Source organism: Dermacentor andersoni, chromosome 8 (genome assembly GCF_023375885.2).
Source record: "Dermacentor andersoni chromosome 8, qqDerAnde1_hic_scaffold, whole genome shotgun sequence".
Classification (NCBI taxonomy): Eukaryota; Metazoa; Arthropoda; class Arachnida; order Ixodida; family Ixodidae; genus Dermacentor; species Dermacentor andersoni.
Window position 1 is genome coordinate 128,072,414 of NC_092821.1, and position 20,809 is coordinate 128,093,222.

The 20,809-nt window shown below is 44.5% G+C and overlaps 1 protein-coding gene across 1 annotated transcript; it reads right to left on the bottom strand.

Annotated features, from left to right (window-relative positions):
* Positions 1 to 748: 748 nt before the first annotated feature.
* LOC126525592 (uncharacterized) lies at positions 749 to 12,194 on the bottom strand. The gene is made up of 5 exons (XM_050173522.3): positions 11,984 to 12,194; positions 10,395 to 10,572; positions 8,931 to 9,044; positions 7,203 to 7,301; positions 749 to 2,924 (listed from the first exon to the last, which is right to left on the bottom strand). The coding sequence occupies exons 1-5, from the start codon at positions 12,052 to 12,054 to the stop codon at positions 2,145 to 2,147; spliced, it is 1,242 nt and encodes a 413-aa protein (XP_050029479.1). The 5' UTR covers positions 12,055 to 12,194; the 3' UTR covers positions 749 to 2,144.
* Positions 12,195 to 20,809: the final 8,615 nt, after the last annotated feature.

Below are 20,809 nucleotides of genomic sequence, written 5' to 3' on the forward strand. Positions count from 1 at the left end.
TTTCTCAGTTCTATTACTTTTTATCATCCACCACTCAAGATGAGTGATTCTGGTGACAACGTCGCCAGAGAACCGCCCAAAGAATAATTGGAATAGGGCTTTTACGTTATCCCGGCCCATTTCTGCATGAATAGAAACAGCAGACTGATTTGTGGGCCATTTTAATGCGGAAGCCATTGTGATCGAACAGTTGAATGACGATGAAGAATGATGTAATAGTTGTAACTCAAACCAAAGGCAAGAGTTTGACGTATTTTTGTTCAGTTGCAAAGCTTTTCTTTCGAGGAACCCGTATAGGTTTCCTTTTTAGCAATTGCTACGATTGGGTGGATATCTCATTTTCGCGTTATTAGCTAGCAAAAATGTTGCTGAGGCCAAATAATAAAGAGTTATTTTGGCCACTTAAAGCTCTTAAGTAATCACTTGCTGGCTTTCCCAATTTCTAAAGGGTGTTTCTTTTAGAACCTGCCCTTCTCCTTGATTCTCCCTAATCACTTTTGCTGTCAGACTTTGGCACCGATCGAAAGAGGTGCCATATCATTTCCATAGAGTCTTGAACCATGTAATGCTAGGTAAGAAGGAACTCTTCTCGAAAACAAGTAGAATTGGTTTTGAATGGCCAGTTGGAAGACAAGACCCGCAGGTCAAGGAATCTCACTACTTGGCAAAGGAGCTGCAGGTGTGTAGATGGAGAGCCTTGTTACACGCACATAAATTGTACTGAAAATGTAGAACAAAGGTCTCGCTGTACTGTAGTCAATTACTTTATGTCAATGTCCATAAATACAGATGCCTGTATGAAAGCTTAAATACAAACACAAGTACATACTTATGCTAACTTTTCTCTTGCATGAGCTCTTCTTTACAGCATTTTCATGAAAACTCGCATGGCTGTCACAACTTGGTAATGTGTTGGACAGCACCGAAGATGGCTCCTTGGTTGAACAGGCACACATCAATGATGCAAGCACCAATAATTAGGACTAACAACCACTTGCACCATGATGCAGAACAGATGAGGGTCTAAATTGAACATAACTGCCAACCAAGATCTTTGGAATAAAGTTTTTACATAGTGAAGAGTTGATGCTTGCATCCACTTTCGCCAAAAGAAAAGCAAGATCACTTTGAAGTCGGGGGGGCAACCTTGCAATAGCAGAATGCAACTTTCTGCTGGCAAGAAAAAGACTTTTGTTGGGACTGCTGTAACACCATAAAATTCAATTGGCACACAGAACAACTCTTATGCTGTGTATCAAGACCAGCTGCTTCCCTGGTGTTCTTTTTCAGAGGCTTGTTATCTGCTCTATTCTGCATGTACTGGCTGTATGATAAGGCACAGTGCATAATAGTCTTATGACATTAGACTAAACCACATCTCACCATCGACTCTATGAGAATTCCTTGTTATTATTACATATATTCATAAACGCACCATAGCCAGAAGCACAAGTGAAACTTTAATAATTTCTGGCACTTTCATTAAAGGCACAGTATCTTCCTGCAGATATGCGTCTGAATGGGCATACAACTGGCCAATATATTCACACCTTGTAAAAAAGCAATACAAGTCTTGATACTTAGTCAGTAGACTAAGTCTATGTGCTATGGCCACCGATCAAGTTGCACAAAACCTCGAAAGTAGTCTCAAGAATACGTGTGCGTTACAAATGTGGCTTTAAACTTATTCTCGTCATCTAATTTTTAGCTTACGGGGTTTCAAGTCCCAAAACTACACAGCAGATTTCAAGGGATAACATGCTGGAAAACTCCAGCCCGACTCTAAACAAACTGGGGTACTTTAGCATGCACCTGAATCTAAGCATGTGAGCAAAATGCAGTCCCTCGACCTTGTCAGATGTTAGCACCATGACCACACTCTTGTCAGAAATGCACCCATGACACCAAACCAGTACAGTAGGTGCTTTCAATTTCGTTTTAGAATGCCATTTCAGTGGAACTGTAGCATTGCAGTTTGCCATACAGTAGCATGCAAGTTCTTTTCCATGCATTCATATAATGGTCACAAAGGTTCATATCTGTGAACGCTACAAAGCTTTCCTGCTCCACGCTATGTGCTTGATTTGATGATGTCGTTCGTGAGTCATGAGCTGCGTTCATTTGTTCTAGATTTAGTGCCTTGTTCAAACAGGCTTCACTAGCAATACGCCTTTTTCATTCGAAGTAACTGCACGCCATGTTAATTTTGTCTGCTTATCATGCGTAGTTGCCATTACAACCGGAGGTAATATGATTTGTTGCTTGTTCTTTGATGTGTACACAAGTGATGAGTTGTCTCTGTTGCTATTATCGTTCCATGACAACCACACAGTTTCCATCTGCTGTTCACGAGATGCCTCTGCTTTGAAGGCTATGTTGTAAGCAGTTTGAAAAGTCAGATCACGTTCCCCAAGTAGACGTTCCTGCAGAGCTTCGTCTCGAATCCCGCACACAAAACGATCTCTCATCATCACGTCCAAGGGAAGTTCCTTTCCCCCGAAACCACAGTCTTCTGCGAGCTTTTGAAGTGCTATTACGTAGTCTGCCAGAGATTCACATGGTTCTTGGTTTCGCCTGTAGAAGAGTAGCCTTGCTCGCAGCAATGACGGCTTGTTATGCATGTGGTCACGAACGGCTTGTTTGATGGTTTCGTAGGACACCGTCGTTGGCTTGTTCGGCTCGACTAACCTTGTGATGAGCCGATAAGTTGCCTCTCCACAAAAGCTAAGCAACACTGCGCGCTTCTCGTCATCTTCCGAGACACTGATGGACGCACAAAACGTTTCGAGTCGTTCGACGTACTCGTCCCATGAAGAATTTGTCTCAATGGAATATTCTCCAATTCCGTTGCCTGAAATGTTGACAAGCTTGCACAGAGGCCGAGCTTGCTCAGGGCTTTGTTGCGAACTGTCGCATTCCACAATCTGGAACCAACAAGTGTTTACACAAAAACACAATCATACAGTGCACCAAATGGCATGCAATCATTATGTATGGAGCAAGATAGCAAGGTAGGTGAGTTGGTTAGCATTCATCGTACTTTTGTAACAGCGCAAAAGCAAACAAGGACAAAAAGAAGAAAAACATGACAACATGGCATTGTTATTTCTTTTGTATTTGTTTGCTTTTGCACTGTTACCGAAAGTATGATGAACCATTATGTAGTTTCCTTGGTAAAAGGGAAGTACACCTGCATCACCATATGAACATAAAGTAAACACTTTTTATAATGAAATCACTTTATTTGAAGTTTCTTGCAGTCCTGATAACAGTGCATGCATTTTAGACCCAATTATTCAAAGTGCAGTAGTGTCAGACTTCACTTAGTACAACATGCGAAGCAGGTAATACACGCAAAACAGTTCAATGCAGCATACATTTGCGAGCTTTTCATGCCAACCTGATGTTTCAAAGAATGCGCCAAAGTTCATCTGCCACATGGTGGCAGTTTATCGGGACCAGCTTTATAATGTGACGATTTGAGACCGGATGTGTAGGCAGTAAAACATGCTGTTTTAAGTGCACTAAAGCACTAAAGCTGTTATTTAGGTGCATACAGGTGCTAAATACAGTTAAAGCTCGAGATAACAAACTTCAATATAACGAAATTCTTGATATAACGAAGAATTTAATTTTTCGTAACCACTTGTCCATAGAACACATGTAGTTAGAACCTCAATACAGTAGAACCCCGCTGTTACGTTCCTCACTGCTGCGTTTTCCCGGCTGCTACGTCGCTTTCATTTGGTCTTGGCATAGCTTCCATAGGATCCAATCTATAAGGAACCCCGCTGTTACTTAGTAGCTGTGAAAACGTTCCCTCATGATGCGTCGCAACCCGAACCCGCCAGGGCTAAAGTAGGTACAGTGTACATAATCTAGTACACTGTAAAGTAGGCAACGCGCTCCAACCGCCATTTTGGATTTTGACGAGTTTTGACCGGGCTTGGCCGGGCTTGGCTATGGAACTGGCTGCAAAAAGCCGCACGCCAGTTCGAGAGGCCACCACTAGGTGGCCATTCGTGAAAAATGCTCTCACTATCATCACTGTGATTACGGTCACCGCATGGTTTGTTGGACGGCTCGACTCACGGCATAGAGTTTACTCACGGAGGAAGGAAACTCGGGAGAGGCCCTGACGTCACTCTTTGCGAAGCTGTAGCTAAAGGGAAGCCGGAAGTCGGCGTTGCTCATGGCGTTGCTCCGCCTATCGGGCCAGCTCTCCTCTCTTGTTTACATTTCTCGCGAAACCACGCCGCGCTGCGCGCAACCGGGCTGCTCGGACGCGCGCGCTCAGCAGCAATACTAAACAATCGTTAGCATGATTACGCCAAAGAGGGCAACATTTCCCGCGGATATTCCTTCGTCCGTTGCCATTGCCGTGGCGCGATGACGACGAGGAGCACGAGCCGCAGGATGCCGGGAAGTTGCCAAATCCTAGCTTTGGAGAAGCCGTCGCGGCTCTGGACCTCCTACGCAGGTACGTCGCACCTCACAGCGACGCTGACAGCAATGCGGCCTTCCAGGCTATTGAGAAACGTGTGGCGATTTCTAGCGAGCGAAAAAAACGGCAAGCCAGCATTCTAGATTTCTTTTTAAGTTCTAAGCACACTCTGTGGAAATAAATTGTCTATAGTCGAAGCTGCACTTTTTTCATTCATTATCGGACCTTTCCTCACTGTTGCGTTTTCCCGGCTGTTACGTTTTTTTCCTCAGTCCGGTGAAAAACGTATGAACGGGGTTCCACTGTATAACGAAGTGTGTTTGTATGCAATTTCATTATAACGAAATTTCGCTTCTGTAGCAAAGGAATGTTGCAACAATAAATGGAAACTTCCACGGATGCAGATGGTCAAATGACTGAATTACAAGTGGCTGCTTGCATATGCATCTCTTAAATTGCGTGCAGCGAAACAAGAGCGACTGTGAAAGTGAATCCATATCATGTTTCGTATAAAGTCCAAGTGCAATAAGATCCTATATCGCCGCGCTCACTTTGTGCTTAAGGTGCGAGTGAAAGAGTGCGAGGGTGATACAAGAAAGATAGTAGCTTCACGCAGGAGTGCTGCCTCCCCCCGTGCGCGAGCAAAGTGAAAGAAGGGGAGGGGAGCGAGCTCGCGGTAAACGCAATCAAGCGCGCGCGTGAGGGGCGGGTCGGGAGGAGGGCTAAGTTGGCGCGTGTCTGGGCCGTGGCTGCGCATGGCTGTAAGCGCGGCTGAGCGAATACGCAGCCGCGCACCCGGCTTTAAAAGTAACCTGCCCGGTGTGCAAAAAGTGGGCGTCTAGAGTTTCGGTGACCCGTTGGAGCAAGAGGCAGAGGAAGCATTCGCTCCCCGCTACCAGCACTTTTCATGAGACACTATCAGCCGCGGGGCAGAGCGCATGCGAAAGCGTGACTGGCTTCACCTAATTTGTACCGCCTATGTGAAGATATCATCAGCATGGCATGAAACCGTATCATTCGTCACCGACTCCTAAATTCATCTAAACGAATTGTTTTCTAATTCAAACTTGCTTCCTTTTTTTTTTTTTCGATTACCCGATAATTTGCAAGATTCTGCGGCTCCTTTCCGTGTAAGAAAAAACGATCGGCGGTTGTACTTATCTGCATAAAAGGTTGAATTTCAATACAACGAAATTTCAATATAACGAAGCAAATTTCTGATTTTGCCTACTTCGCTATATCGAGGTTAAACTGGACTCAATTTTAGGTGTCGATAGGCACAAATAACTGCTGCTGTGGATCTAAGGATAAAGTATGATATTATAAGGAACAATGCCCCCTAAATCTCGGTTTAGTGACATTCACTTTATTTTCTTGATGAAACAGAATGAGGAAAGTTGCATAGGTTAAAAGATTTACCTGAAATTAGGTGTGCCTAGGTGCCACAATATGTGAAAGCTGTGACAAACAAGCACCATCTCAAGATTTTTGGGCTGTTCTGCACCTTTGTTTTTTCACTGAGTATTCATACCTAAACAATAAAGGAACACTCATCATCCCCATAAATTAAGCGATGTTTGGGATATTTGTACTTCTGAACATTCGATGATCCAATGCCCTGTGGAATGGCAGAATGTTCGCTGTTCAGAACCTTTGACCATTCTTTCAGCACCGGAAGGCAGAGATTTCTGTCTGAGGCAGGTTCAAGTTTTAAACTAACTCTATCAGCAACAGGTCCATTGGGGATAGTGGCAAAATCTTTTCTGAACGTCTTAATTGAGCCCCACATTCCAAATCAGAGTTGCCACTGAGCATTCTGGGTTAACGGTGTTGTCTGCTAAAGATGTGAAACAAGTGCACAAGCACATTAAGTCATCCTCATGTGTACCGTCGCATGGTGCACTTGTAGCCCTTCTCACAGCAATATTCTCATCTGCTGCAAAGCTGTTAATAGCAGCTTTTACACCAGCAAAGCTAGTGCTTATGGTAATAATCAGCTGACTTCAGGCAAGTTCCCTAGCAGGTTCCTTAACAAAATAAGGCTAGGACAAAACATGGAAAATAGCATTTTAGGCTCTGAAAGTTCACCTCAATATTACAGGCACCAACATCAGAATGGCATTGATAGGCCCAATAAAAGTGCCACTAAAGTGTTTCTAGACTCATAGTTTGTGCTTATATGCTAAATAGGCACAATAAAGACGTAAGGAAAGAATAGGCATTTTGTCTAAAGTTCCATTCTCTAATAATCATAACCGACAGACAAACCAGCTGTTCACAGGCATCAGCACAATTTCGCCACTGTCATGTCGCCGCTATCAAATGCGGTGGTATTTTAATATATGTTTTTCGAGCTCCCGCACTATTAGACTATACATTGTGTGTTGCTAGGACTACAGCCCCTCGGCCTTTAAAGAAGTCCCAGGTATAATGAAGTCAGATGACTTCATGATACTGCTGCAGTCACATGATAAATTTGATATTTTCATAGCACAATGCAGTGCTTTTAGCAAGAAGAGACCATCAATATTTCCTTGCTGGGACCCTTTTGACATCCTTCCATTTATGTGTGTGTGTGTGCATGTTCACATTTTATTCTGCCCATTTGTATTTTATCTGCGCATGAGTGCACATCTTCCCACATAAGCAGCAAATGACAGCACAGTATCTGCTTTTATATATACTATGCCTAGAGAAAATAAAGCTGACAACTATGACATTATGCTTGCTTATGTAGCAAGAAGAGCCAAATTCTTACCTCTGGGAATGGTGAGACTGCAGTACAGTCCGCAATAGGTGAGGGGCTGTGCAGCCCAACTTCCTCGGGTATGCTCTCATCAGCTGAGTCTGTGCTCTCCTGTTGATGACCAAACAATAACTCAGATCATTTTATTTCAGGCTCATGCAGTACAAATGGAGGAGTGGAGAGAAAAAAAAAAGCTCTTCCACAAGACGTTATGTCATAAATAACTTTGGCAGTATTACCAACAGGCAAAGCACTGACAGCAGTAGCAAGGTCTAGCATTGCGCTCAAGCTCCTCGGGACAATGAACCCCCTCCTTCTCTGCCATGTGACCCACATGACCATTGATTACACAGTCCTCAGGATGCAGCCAGTCTTTAGTACACCATCCCTGGGACTGGCCTAGTTGGCTGTTATACTGTCGATGGTATCAGCCCAGTTTTTAACCCACCATCTCCTTTGTTGCCCAGCTCACATTTACACTGTCTCTGGAGTTGGGCTACTTTACTCAGCAAGAAACTGACCAAACAGACACATGAAACACTGGGAAGTGAGTCAGAAAAACCTTTGTTTTGAAGGCGGATTTTTATTGTAATGAGGTTTCTACGTAGTGTTTGTTGTTTCGTTGAGTAATTCGGTGGAAAACAAAGCCACCCACCAGCACATCTTAGTGCCATTACAGATAAGCTGATTTGTTGGCCTCATGATTGTTCTATCATCTACTCAATGAGGAACACGCATGAAACCTCTTACACTCACCATATGTCTTGGCAAATCAGCTGTTCTAGGTTAGAAATGCCATTCCCAACCAACAACCATGGAAAGCGACTGAAGTGTCAAAGAAGGTGTTGCCTAAAAATTTATATTGAAATGAAACTTTAATATCCTTAAAACAGCATTGTGCATTGACTGTCTGAATGATGATAAGCAATGTTGGCAGCAGACTACGTACGCTCACACAATATGAAGACTACTACTTGTTCCCAAAAGACAGGGATGACTGGTTTCAACAAGCGAGACCATCAGACACAAGGTGATTGTGGCAATTTGGTATACCATTAAACACACAGACAAACGCACACTAACGATCGAAGGACAAGTTTTTTTTTTTCTTCTGCACAATGTCAACACAATTTATGCAGCGTATGGTAAATTGGTTCTGGGGAAGCTCGCAAGTTGAAGTTTCACGAAAAGAAAACATTGTCATCTGCCTAAGAATGGCACAAAGATACAAAGGAAACCCATCCAGGTGTTTCGTAAAAGAAGCTTTGCAGTTGAACAGTGATGATCAAACCTGGGACCAACGCATTTTCGGTGTGGTTGACCAGCCAATTGAGCTAACCAAGAGGCTAGCAGATAGCTGAGTGAGGCTGAACAACAACCCGAAGCGCCACAACAAAGAATAGGGCGAGTCAGTTCTGAAGAAGTGTGCAAAGTGAAGAACTTCTGCAGAACTGATCTGCCATATGTTGTGCTCTGGTGCTTTGGGCTGACAATTAATTCAGCCTCATTCTCCAACCTGCTGGCCCCCTGATTAGCTATGGTTAGCTCAGTTGCCACAGCAACCAGCCCTGAAAGGTGTAGGATGGGTTCAATTCGTATAGCATGAGAATTGCTTTTAAACGCAAAGCTTTGTTTCTCAATAACTTGCACTGATTTTCGTTTTAGCTTCGTGCTACTGCCAGGTGGATGACACTGTTTCCCTTTCGAGTGATGAAGATGCGGGACAGCAATGTAACATACCCCCAATGAGAGCAGTGAGTCATCAGGATTACAGTAAGAGTGTTCAATGGCTGTGTGCGATACAGGTGCCGTCACCTGTCCCACAACCTCGTCGGATGGTGGAGGATTCAGCACCTGAAAAAGAATGAGGTGTTTCAGCTTGCTGTTACACTCATGACATGTGATAAAATGCGAGATTGGTATTCTCCTGAGTAGGCTTATACATGCATTATGTTGCACACTGCCTGGAGCCCTTTTCAACAAAAACTTGGAATGAGTACATAAAATATTCTTCCCAGGTATGAAGTCAGATACTTGTGCAACTGTATGGAAGTGGCTTTAATCATGTTACTGCTGCCATATTTCGAGAAAATTCGCAATAACTTTATCTAGGCCATCGAGTCATCACATACGTTGAAAAGGGACTGCAAATTGGCATTTCGAGTACTGCGAGACGACACAAGAAACCAGCTTGAAAATGCACGACGAAAACCAGCACAGGATGACAGAAAGACAGGGAACATCTGGAGAAAGCAACCAGACCGTGCAAGTTTGTACGCCGCCCTTCACATATGAATCAGTGCAGACATGCGCAGTTTATCATTCCCCTTAATTAAAATCCAGGATACAGCATCAACATACCTACCCATCACATGATTGTACGTCTTTATCACTCTGTTTAGGCCATAAGTCAGCAGAATAAGCCAGTACTCACTAACCAATATTTTTGTAGACTCTGTACTCATTAACACTCATGTGCGCTCATTCATGCTCCTACTTGCACCCACTCGCACTCCCAAGTATTCACTCGTGTTCATAGTCACTTCCATTCACTCTTACCGGCACTCACTCACATACTCATGTTCACTCTAACCCTCTCAACAGTCACTTACTAAAGCTCTATCTCATACCTGGGAAATAAGTGGGAAGCAAGTATGAGTCAGTGCACTTGTGAGTATGCCAACCTATTGTTAAGGCAAAAAAGGCTTTTTCATTACTGTAACAAACATGAGAAGATGGTTACTTTGTCTGTGTACCTGGAGACAAACTTGCCGAGAAGATGTCCAGTACCTGTGTTTGCCCATTTTTGTGTTTGTCTGTGTGCCTGCAAATGCACTGCCTTTAGGACACTTCATGGTGATCTGGCTTTCAGCATCTAACTCCAGTATTTATGTAAAATACATGGTTCTTTCACATTCGCAACGTACAAGTAGGTCATAATAGCTGCCTTGCCCATGGGCTGTCTCGGACCTCAACAACACTGGCATTATGTGTAGCTCGGGTACACGGCTATTTACAGGATGTAATTACATTGCAAGTCCAAACATGACCAGGATGGTGATTGACTAGGAGTTGGCACACTTCAGTCTTTCTCACTGTCCTTAATGCCCTTATCCTGAGGCAGCCTTTATCTCTTTCTGTTCTGTATCAGCATGACAGCAGGCTTGAATGGTATTCAAGAGCAAAGCATTCAGAAAACCTCACAGCAATGGTAGGGACTGCGTGCTGCCACAGGCGAACCCGAAGCGGTGATGTCAGGTCGAAGTCCTTGCGCTGGAAATGCTTTGAGCACACAGCATTGTATCTCCTGGGCTCCCACCGAACATCAGGGCCCCGGATGATCTCTGCCCACTGTCTCCGGCGGCTAGACGATGAAGGAAATCTACATGAAGGAGAAACAAGAAAAAGTACATAGTACATAGTAGTACATAGCAGGATGGCCACCGAAGTCAAACAATAGCTTCCCAAATACAAATATGCTGCTGGGGCGCTTATTAGTAAGTTGCATTGGTTTATTGTTGTGAGGCATGATGGTGTTGTGATGTATAGATGTGTCAAAATGCACTTGGCAGCCAGTCTTCAGCCCCGCCAGGCCATGGGAAGAGCGAAATGCTGATGTATCTACTTTCCCAGCAGGTAATACTGCACCATCAGAGATACTGTAACCAGCGTCTTGAGAAGCAAGCATTCAGTTTTGACCTTGGTACCTGCCGTGGTGACGTAGTAGCTTGCTAAGCCTGAGGGTGTGAGATCTAAACCTGACCGTGGCAGCTGCATTTCGATGGGGGCCAAACGCCAAAAAGCCCTCATACTATACATTGGGTGCACGATAAAGAATCCAAAGTGGTCAACATTAATCTGGAGTCCCCTACTACGGCATGCCTCATAATCATATATCTGTTTTGGCACATAAAACCCCATAATAAGTTAAACCTTGTTGGTATGACATCTTTTCCAGTGTTGAAAGGATAAAGACAAAATGATGAGATTAATAATTGAATCCGCAACAATAGATAACCTTGTCCAAAAGTGTGATACTGCTCCTACATACTCACTGAGCAAAGGAGAGATGATAACTAGAATAGGAAAGATACAAACTGTCATTTCTTGCTGACTCATAGTTTGCACCTGCATGGTATTTGTCTTGGATATATAAAACAGTAATCCGGCTTCTGAGAAATCATTGTTGAAAGTAGCCCTCGTGTATGTCTCGTCAGCTGTCTGTTTCTTTCATACGTTTCTGCGCTAAACACTAGAAAAGGTCTCGAGAAGCATTGCCCGTGCTGCAGTGAGCATTTTTTTTTTTATATCCTGCATTCGCGTGCCAGTGCTTTAGCAATCAGCGTGCCGTATTCGACAGAGGAACGCCATGTGTCGTGCATGGGCAACACCAGTTCTGCGTTCTCTTTAGCCGCCTGAAATGGGTCGCTGATGGCCGGACATGACGCCAACGAGTGTCCGTACAATTGCTATCGCAACAAAAACCTTAGAGCATGAGCGCGCGCACACACACACAAATTAAACGAGCGTGCACTACGCTTGCTGCGAGTCGAGTATTTTGTTTAAAAATTTGCAAGAAGTATTTCCGTTTCGCCAGTGGCTCACATCTCATGTTTGAGAACTATGCTTGCCTTTCGTTCTGTATGAAAAACGGCTGCTGCTACGCTGTGAAAAGCAGGGAGAACGTACTGTTACAGTGGAACCAGAAACCACGTCATTGAAGATGTCTTTAACCTGTCGCATGACTAAAAGTAATGCAACAACGGTACGATCGAATGTGACGCTTCGCTTACAAGTGAAAACTCAGGCCGGATCCTTCCCTTCCACCTCGCGACTTGCAACCAGGCACGCAACAGCTTGGCATGGGGATACTCTTGCCGTTGCAGCATCCGAAGGTCCTTGCTGAAGATTCTTGCGGAGTTCGGGAGTTTGATTAAGCGCGAAACTGCTCCAGCCAAACAAGTCACTGTGCGCTTGATTTACGGTGTACAAGAATATCGTCCAGTGGGCCGGACGGCACTCTCCCGCTGAGACACCGCGTGTGGAAAAATTGTGCGAGGGCGCAGCGAACGAAAAGATTAGGGCAGAGACGTGCTTCACAGCAGATTCAACGTAATTTCGCCGTGGGCGCTGGTACCGATCGCGCGCGTACGCTCTTATAATGGCGCTTCTTTTTTCAACTGCAAATTTATAATGACAACATTTTGCTTCTATACATATTTTAGGCATGGGTTATACAACATCACGCCTTCAATTTTGATGTCGTTGTCAAGTGCGTCGTCTGCTAGCGAGCGCGCGTTCGTTGCACGGACGCTGGCGGACGCCCAGTTTTTCTCGGGAAAGTGTGTGTAGTTAATTCTTTTTCAATGATTTTATTTGCTTTGGTGCGCCCGCGACTCTTGTCGGCCGGTACCGATTCTAGTTTTAGTCAGGTGAACTGTTATTTTTAACACTGTTTTCTAAAAGTAGCACGTAATTTTTGCCACAGAAGCCACCTATCTGCAATATGAAGCTACATAAGAAAATTTTATTGATATTATGTCATTGTACGTGCGCTTCTTGTCGGTGGAATATTGATGAGCAATGAGCACTTATCTGCTTCAACGAGCACGGCAGATCAACAAATATCTCTACGTGTATGTGAAGCATGCCGTTCCTTTAATTGATTCATTATTGTCCTTATGATATAGTGCACCGGACAACTGAAAGCAGCCGTTTATAATACAGAAGCTGCTTAGTTGAGCGGACGTACAATTGGAAACGGCATTACATTTAGGTATGAAATTAAAGATAAGCGTAACAAGTTTTTCACAGAAATCAGACTCGAGAATAATTTCTTTCGTTTACACTGCCCCTAGGGGAAAAGCCTAAGGAGGTAGCTACCTTCCTTGTTTTTTGTTTTTTTCTCATAGAACAAATTCTGACGTTTTACGTCTGGCCATATGGTTATGAGGCACCCCGCTTAGTTCTTTCTCACCACCTGTGGTTCTTTAACGTGCACCAAACCCGAAGTTCACGATTATTTTCCCCTTTCGTTCCCACCGAATTCCACAACCTGGTTTTAACCCGTGAGCACGAGTTTTGCACCGCAACGCCATATTCACTATGTAGCCACTAATTAGGCTACCGCGCCGCTTTTGTTTTGTTTTGTTTTGTTAAGCATGGACTATACAAAAAATTCCACACGGCTTACAGGCCAAAGATTAGAATGTGCAATGGCTACCTAAAACTGTTTTCGGCGCCCGAGGTCCAACCGCAAATAAAAGAACTCGTACCAGTTACTTCGCGTTCTGTTACGCGATGAAGACGGAAGAATTAATGGAATGTTGCACTGCAGTTTTTTTTTCCCTCTTTTTCTTTAAGAATACTTCCCTTAAATCTGACTGCAGGGTGCCGCATGGGGTATATATGGTTTAATTGTTTGAAGACGCAAGCAGGAAGTTTACATTTGTTTTTCCGCCTGCGTTTCGCAAGACCTACTGAAGGAAAATTATACGCGCAACAATACACACGAAAGAGTCATGCCGCTTGAAGAACAAGAAAAATATCTGTTTTCCAAAGGGAGCCTTACAATAACATAATAGAATGAAAGCCGACACTGCGGCCGCAATGCACGCGTAATCACCGAGCGGCATTTAAAAAAAGAATGAAATCAAGAAGAGAGAAAGGCATCTATTCCTCAGGCACACATGCATGCCATATGCAATTATAACGACCGTTTGAGCAGTCTGAACGCATATACCAGCGCGCAAAGTAGTACGAATGACCCTTCCGAGGAGTATCGCCAGCAGTTTCCAACGGCACGACCTCGGTGCGCCAAATTCACTTCGATCGCAGCGCCGCCACAGTAATTTTCGTCGTCGCGCGCCTCACTGCAAAGCTTGCGCCGCCCTATCCGATCGTCCCACTCAACCGTTTTCTATTACACTCGCTCGATTCGTCTATGCGGAGAACCGTTAGAGCCATAGAGGAAGGAAAAGGAAAAAACTGAGGAGAGGCCCTACCCCTCCACGCGATAGTAGAAATGTGTGAAGGAAGTGGCGTGCAGGTTCTCCGCGTTTTTCTTTATTTTTCTTTCTGTTGTTCTAGAGGCCATGCCTTTGGGCCACAAAGGCGGCTGTGTTATGGTTCTGTGCGCTCACACGTGTTGCTCTGTAGGTTTCGTACCGTGGCAAAGGCGTCGTGTGGGCGGGTTAGCGTTAGTCTCCGTGTTTTGTAGCGCTGTGTTGTTTGGACCGTGCTCTCCCGAATGTTGTTGTGGCCAGGTGGGACGGGAGGAACTAAAGCTCGTGAAATGAACGCGTATGCATCGCTGTACGCAATGTACCGCGCCACGGCAATCGTAACGGACGAAGGAATATCCGCGGGAAATTTTGCCCTTTTCGGCGGAATTTTTTATTCAGATGTCCTAAAGGCCCTTGCGGGCATTACATAGGGGTGGAGAGGGGAGGGATAACAACAAGATATTTTAAACACAATTAGAGGGGAAAGGCAATATAGAACACAGTAGTATTGGTTACCGAACACAACAAGAAAAAGGAAGAAATGCATGCAAGATGAAAAAAAAAAAAAAACCCGTACAAAACATGTAAATTCGCTTGCAATGGGTCAAAGGCACAAGATTCTGTTTTTACTCGACATGTGTATTTAAACTGCAGTTCAAATGGCTTACAAACGAGTCATGATCACGTATAGAAGCAATTTCTTTTAGCAGCTTGTTCCAGTGATAAAGAGCAAGAAAGAGCGGTGATTGTCGAAGGAGATTCGTACGCGCAAACATGAGACGCACTTTGAAGGGATGGTCGAGGCGGGGGAGAACTTGTTGCGGTGGTTTGATATGGGATGCAGTAAAGGATGTCGGGGTATGATACAATCTGTGGTAGTGGGAAAGCTGTGCTAACAATCGTCGCTTTACTAGAGAGGGTAATTGGAGGGACTCTTTGATAGCCGTGATGCTGGACGTTCTAGAGTAGGTCTGAGTGATGAAACGTGCTGATTTATTCGGTATAAAGATTCAAGGTTGTTTATTAGGTATGTCTGAAATGAATTCCATGTTATGGAAGCGGATTCCATCTTTGGATGAACTAGAGCTGTGTAAGCTAATAGCTTAATTGACAGATTTGCTAAATGCAACTTTCGCCTAATGAAGCCAAGTGTTTTATTTGCTTTCGAAATTATTTCATCAGTGTGATCATTCCATGTAAGGTTAAAAGTTAAATGGACGGCCAAATATTTTAACGTAGACACATTCTCTATGCACATGTTGTTCATAAAATAGGAACTTAACTGAACATTACTGGCTCTGGTAAATGTCATTGTTTTTATTTTAGAAACATTTATTTCCATTTGCCATTGCTCGCACCAGAGTGAAATTACGTTTAGGTCTGCCTCTAAAGTATGAGTATCTTCAGGGGTAATAATTTGTCCGTAAAGAACGCAGTCATCTGCAAACAATCGAACTGCTGAAGGTGGTGGTGGTGGTGGTGATGTTGAAGCAGGCGGGGTTAGCCTGACATACATCGCCGGCAATTGTTCCGCCTGATCCTCCTTCGAGTTGAGATCAGGGGTGTGTCACCAGGTGTCGATGAGCACCGTGTCTCGCAGGAAGGCTATCAGCAGTCGTTGCGCTTTCTTCCTGAATGCCGCGGGCCCTCCGGAGAAAACAACGTCTTCGAACTGCTGAAGTCAGGTTGTTACTGATGTCATTATTGTAAATTAAGAACAAAATTGGTCCAAGTGCGGAGCCCTTAGGAACGCCGGATTTAACTTCTGCTAAATCGGAAAACTGATCACTTACGGAAACAAATTGCAGCGATTGGTTAAAAAACTTGAGATCCAATTAACAATTTTACCATGTATGTTAGGCCGGCAATGTTTCATTAAGCAGGAATGGGGAACTTTATCGAATGCTTTCTTGATGTCAATAAATATGGCATCGATTTTTTGGGAATTGTGATCAGCTTGATGAAAATCAGTTATAAGTTACAATAATTGTGTTTCACAAGAGCGCCCTTGCTGAAATCCATACTGATTATTAGAAGAAAAAAAGTTATGTTTAGTTAAATATTTCATAACTACGGAAGATACGATATGCTGCAGTAATTTACCTGGAATACTAGTCAAGGATATAGTTCTATAGTTTGAGGACACTGATCGGTCACCTGATTTGTAAATGGGAGTGATACGACCAATCTTCCAATCATCCGGTACAATTCCTGTATATATTGATTGCTGGAAAAGGATGGCTAACACAGGAGATATTATAGGCTTAATCATTTTAAGTATCTTTGGACAGATGCTGTCTGGACCTGGCGCTGAGTTATTCGAAAGTCGCTCGATGGCCGAGTCTATTGCCTTCGGCGTAATTATAAGGTCATTGATAGATGAGTTAATTGAATGAAACGTAAGTTCAAGTGGTACTGGGTTTTCTTTTGTGAATACAGAGCTGAAAAATGAGTTTAATTCAGTCGCAGCTTCAGATGGCGAGAGTAGCACGCCGTTATTTACGATTGGTATAGTGGACTGAGAAGAGTGTTTGGGATTAATTAGTTTCCAAAACCTTTTGGATTGTTAAATAACATACTGACGATGTCACCGTTAAAAAATTTGTCTTTAGACGCTTCAATTCTCGCTTTACATTTATTTGATTGCTTGTCACGCGATCCTAACATTAAGTTAAAATAAAGAAACACATCCAATGTAAACGTACAACCGGACAAGCAAGTTCAAAACAACGCAGTAAACTTTGGCTCTAAGGAGAAATAGGAGCGAGTAAGAATAAAAATTTACGACGCCCAAGTCACCGTGTCAAATACATTCTCGACAGTTCATGGCGTGGTGCTTGGATGGGGCAACTTCCGAGGAATCACAGAAATTGCTTTTTCAGGGAAAATAAGGGAAAAGGGGTCTTTAAGGGAAAATAAATTATGATGATGAAGTGTACGCGCAAATTTCAGGCTGCTCGTTCAAGAACGTAAGTTTGCGCACTCGCAAGGTACAGCATTGAGCGAAAGTTATCAAAGCGATCTTGCTTGTGATGCGAGCGTGACCGTGTTCCCACGCATGCAGGTTGGACATGACCGTGTCAACCAGGGAGCGCCGGTTGCTCGGCGACCTCTTCGCCCTTGGCGTTGCCCAGGAAGCCACGAGGAAGAGCTCGTAGCGGGCCCCGAACGCGTCGCAATTCGGCGAAGCATTTGGCTGCCACCTCAGCGGACTGAAGTGGCCAACGTGTGTTTCCGTGTAAAAATAGACAATACAGATGAAGCAAGCGTGATGCTAGGTGGTTTCGTATTGCCACGCCGAGGTGAACTATAATTCACGATTGTGTTCGAGTTTATTTGTATATGCGGCGAATTTTCATGAACGTGGATACCAATTCTTGGGTGTATAACTCGCCTGACGTGCATAAACGGGGTTTTAGAACTGAACAGTTCCGGCTACTCGGCTTGTAGTGTTGCGGGTGATTTGCACTGGCATTTGCACTCGCATACCGAGCTGTGATTTGTATATCGTAATGGCTTTACTTTTTGCGTGCAACTGTGTGAATTCACTAAAAATGCGTTCTGACGCTGCCTCAGTGCCCTCCTAATCGCGGTATCCATCGCTGCCTTCGCTAACACTCCTCTGCGATGAGCACGGATGCTTCGTTATTCGTTTTAAAAAGAAGGCGCCTCAAGTTTACGTGGCTGTGTCCTCGCTTCGTGCGCTCTCTTGGGGCACGCGGCAACGCGCCTACGTGTTCTCGTCCATAAAATAATAAAAATAAGACATTTAATGTGGTTCCGGCCTGAATAATTGTGTTATCGCTACGAGATCAGAGTCAATTTATTGCGACTAGCAAGCTGTCTCTCTTGCACAATATATAGGATATCGCCGTTTCTTACTTTGACTAGTCCAACATACATTAAAAAGAATAAAAAAAAGCATCGTGGTTTAGAAGTCGGGCATGGACTTAAAATTTATTTTAAAGAAATAATTAACGTGTTGGTTAACGTTGAGAAAATGCACAGTAGTCTATGAGTAATGCCAGTGTAGAGAGCTCCGGGTTAATTTTGACCACCTGAGGTTCTTTAACTCTGGTGGAATGCGTTCTCTTTTTTTTTTTTTTTGCAATCCACTGCCATCACAATGTGGCCGTCGATCGCGAATCGAACCCGCGACCTTGTGCTTAGCAGCACAACGCCCTATATTCACCGAGCTGCCGGGTATCCATGGTTTGACTTCACGAGAGGACAGCAATTGCGAGTACGGAGTGCTGCAATCAGTAATACTATATCGCTTAATTACCAGCAAACCATAACAGCTGCCATCACCGTTTAGTCAACTCCGTATATATAGTAATGTGCTCACTGTCGGTGTTTTCGGGGCACACGAAAGGCACGCGCGGTTCGTTGAACTCTAACCGCGCACCTTGCCACTTCATCCTTCACGTGTGCACGTGTGCTGGTCGCTGCAGGTGTGATTTCCAGTTGCGCAACTGACACATGCGGGTGGTACTCGCTCGACGATTGAAACAGCTGACGCGGAACGTACGATGACAAACGCCTGGCCTACGTCGTTGAACTGTACTGGTTGAGGCACCAGTGTAATCGAATCTATACAGAGAGCGTCGACGACCTTTGGGAGACACTCAAGGTGACGGTTGAAAGTCGGACAGGCGAGCCACAATTCGTTTTCAGGCAAGTATATTTATTGAGTTTCTTATCGGATTACCTTAACAAGCGCATTTCGCGTCGGCAGTCTATCGGTTCTAGCAGGTCAATTATTCATGATCGCTGCGTGGAAAGGCGATTCACAGAAGGCGAGTAAAATAAAACGGGCCACAAAGATGAATCCTTGCCAGAGCATGTATGGGGCGCAGAGATTCGAATATATACTCCGAGAGCGTGAACAGCTGGGCAATTCGTCCGCTGATGTCGCTCAAATATAAGGACGCTATTAGAGGCGGGTTATCTCTATCACTGATAAACAGACACTGTCACTTGTGAGGACCGCGTGATACATTTTTATAGGAAACAAAGTGAGGGAGGATCGAGAGATATGAACACAAGAGAAATACCAGACATGCCGGGCAATGCGAAGCACATTGCAAGAAAAGGTTGCTGAGAAGAAGCATGCAGCATCTTCAGAATGCATTGCGCCGGGTTTTTCGATTTTCATTGGTGTCATTGTCATCGTATATCACATCATATATATATATATATATATATATATATATATATATATATATATATATCACACACGCACGCACGCACGCGCGCACGCGCGCACACACACACACACACACACACACACACGCACGCACGCACACACACACACACACACACACGCGCACGCACACACACACACACACACACACACACACACACACACACACACACACACACACACACACACACACACACACACACACACACAGGTAACTTCTTTGTGAATGCCGCGCAGTGTACAGCTCTTAGTAGAGCACGCTAAAGACATTGAACAAAAATGCTTAGCTACGAATCCACAGTGAAACAAGGCGCTATTTTATTTCGCACACATTAACAGAATGTCAGACTGCAGCGAACCTCGTTGCACCGAGGTTCATGGCATGCTTCGTTCTACAAGAAGATTGGTTGTAACGGTCTTCGTTGTTTAGGCGTTCAGAATAGATATGAATGGCAAGAATTTGGCTGGGACATGATCAATAATTCGTTATACAGAATATTTCGCTGTAAATGCGTTCGTCGTAGATTGTTGTGACGGAGACGTCTCAAAGCTGCCGCCACTGTTGCGAAGGAGGATCCAAGTCGACGGTGATTAAACGAAACGTTTATATGCAGTATGTACAAGGGCGTTACATGAACGGCTTAGAGGCCAGGGCATAATAGATTCGCACAAAATCGTGCGGTGAGAAATGCGAGCACGCCTCTGCTTGCTGTCGTCGTCGTCGTCTCTCGGCATGCCGTGGTTCGGGCTTTTATAACCGCAGGAGTCGTCGCAGTTGCCATCGGTTCGAACTCCTTCAATCAGGACCCAACGCGGGTTGCTGTGCGAATTCCGACGAATGGACGAGAGGCACCTGCATCAGGCGATCCCGGTGGAGTGGTTCATCGACGCCGCTCCGGCGGCGCCACCGGATGTAACCCGAACACGACTCGCCGTTAGGCCCGGCCAATTCGTTCGGCGCCCAGCTTCAGCCGCATGCCGGCAAAGCGAACTTTTGTTGGGAGCTCTAGCACAACAAGATGCGTGGGACTGTATGCACGAAGAAAAGAGGCGCACACACATACGCTATTTATTGTGGATTGTGGCTTCGCACTTTTATTCGGCAAGATGATTTTCCAACTTGCCTATAAGCTATCAACACCAGCATATTATCAGATGACATTAGTGCCTTCACTGATGGCGGCGCATATTTAGGCGGAATCAACTGTCTTTTCTAAAAAGGTTGATTTATATAAAACAGAAAAAAGAACCTTCGTTATCACATGGTATACAAGGTTATCGAAAATTAAGAATACTGTTGGGGTCTCGGTGCTGACGCCCGTTATTGCCAATGGGTCGCAAGCCCCAAGGGTAGCGTTGGCCTGGCGGCCTGGGGCACTGGAAGCATCCGAAGGTCCCGGCAAAGCAAG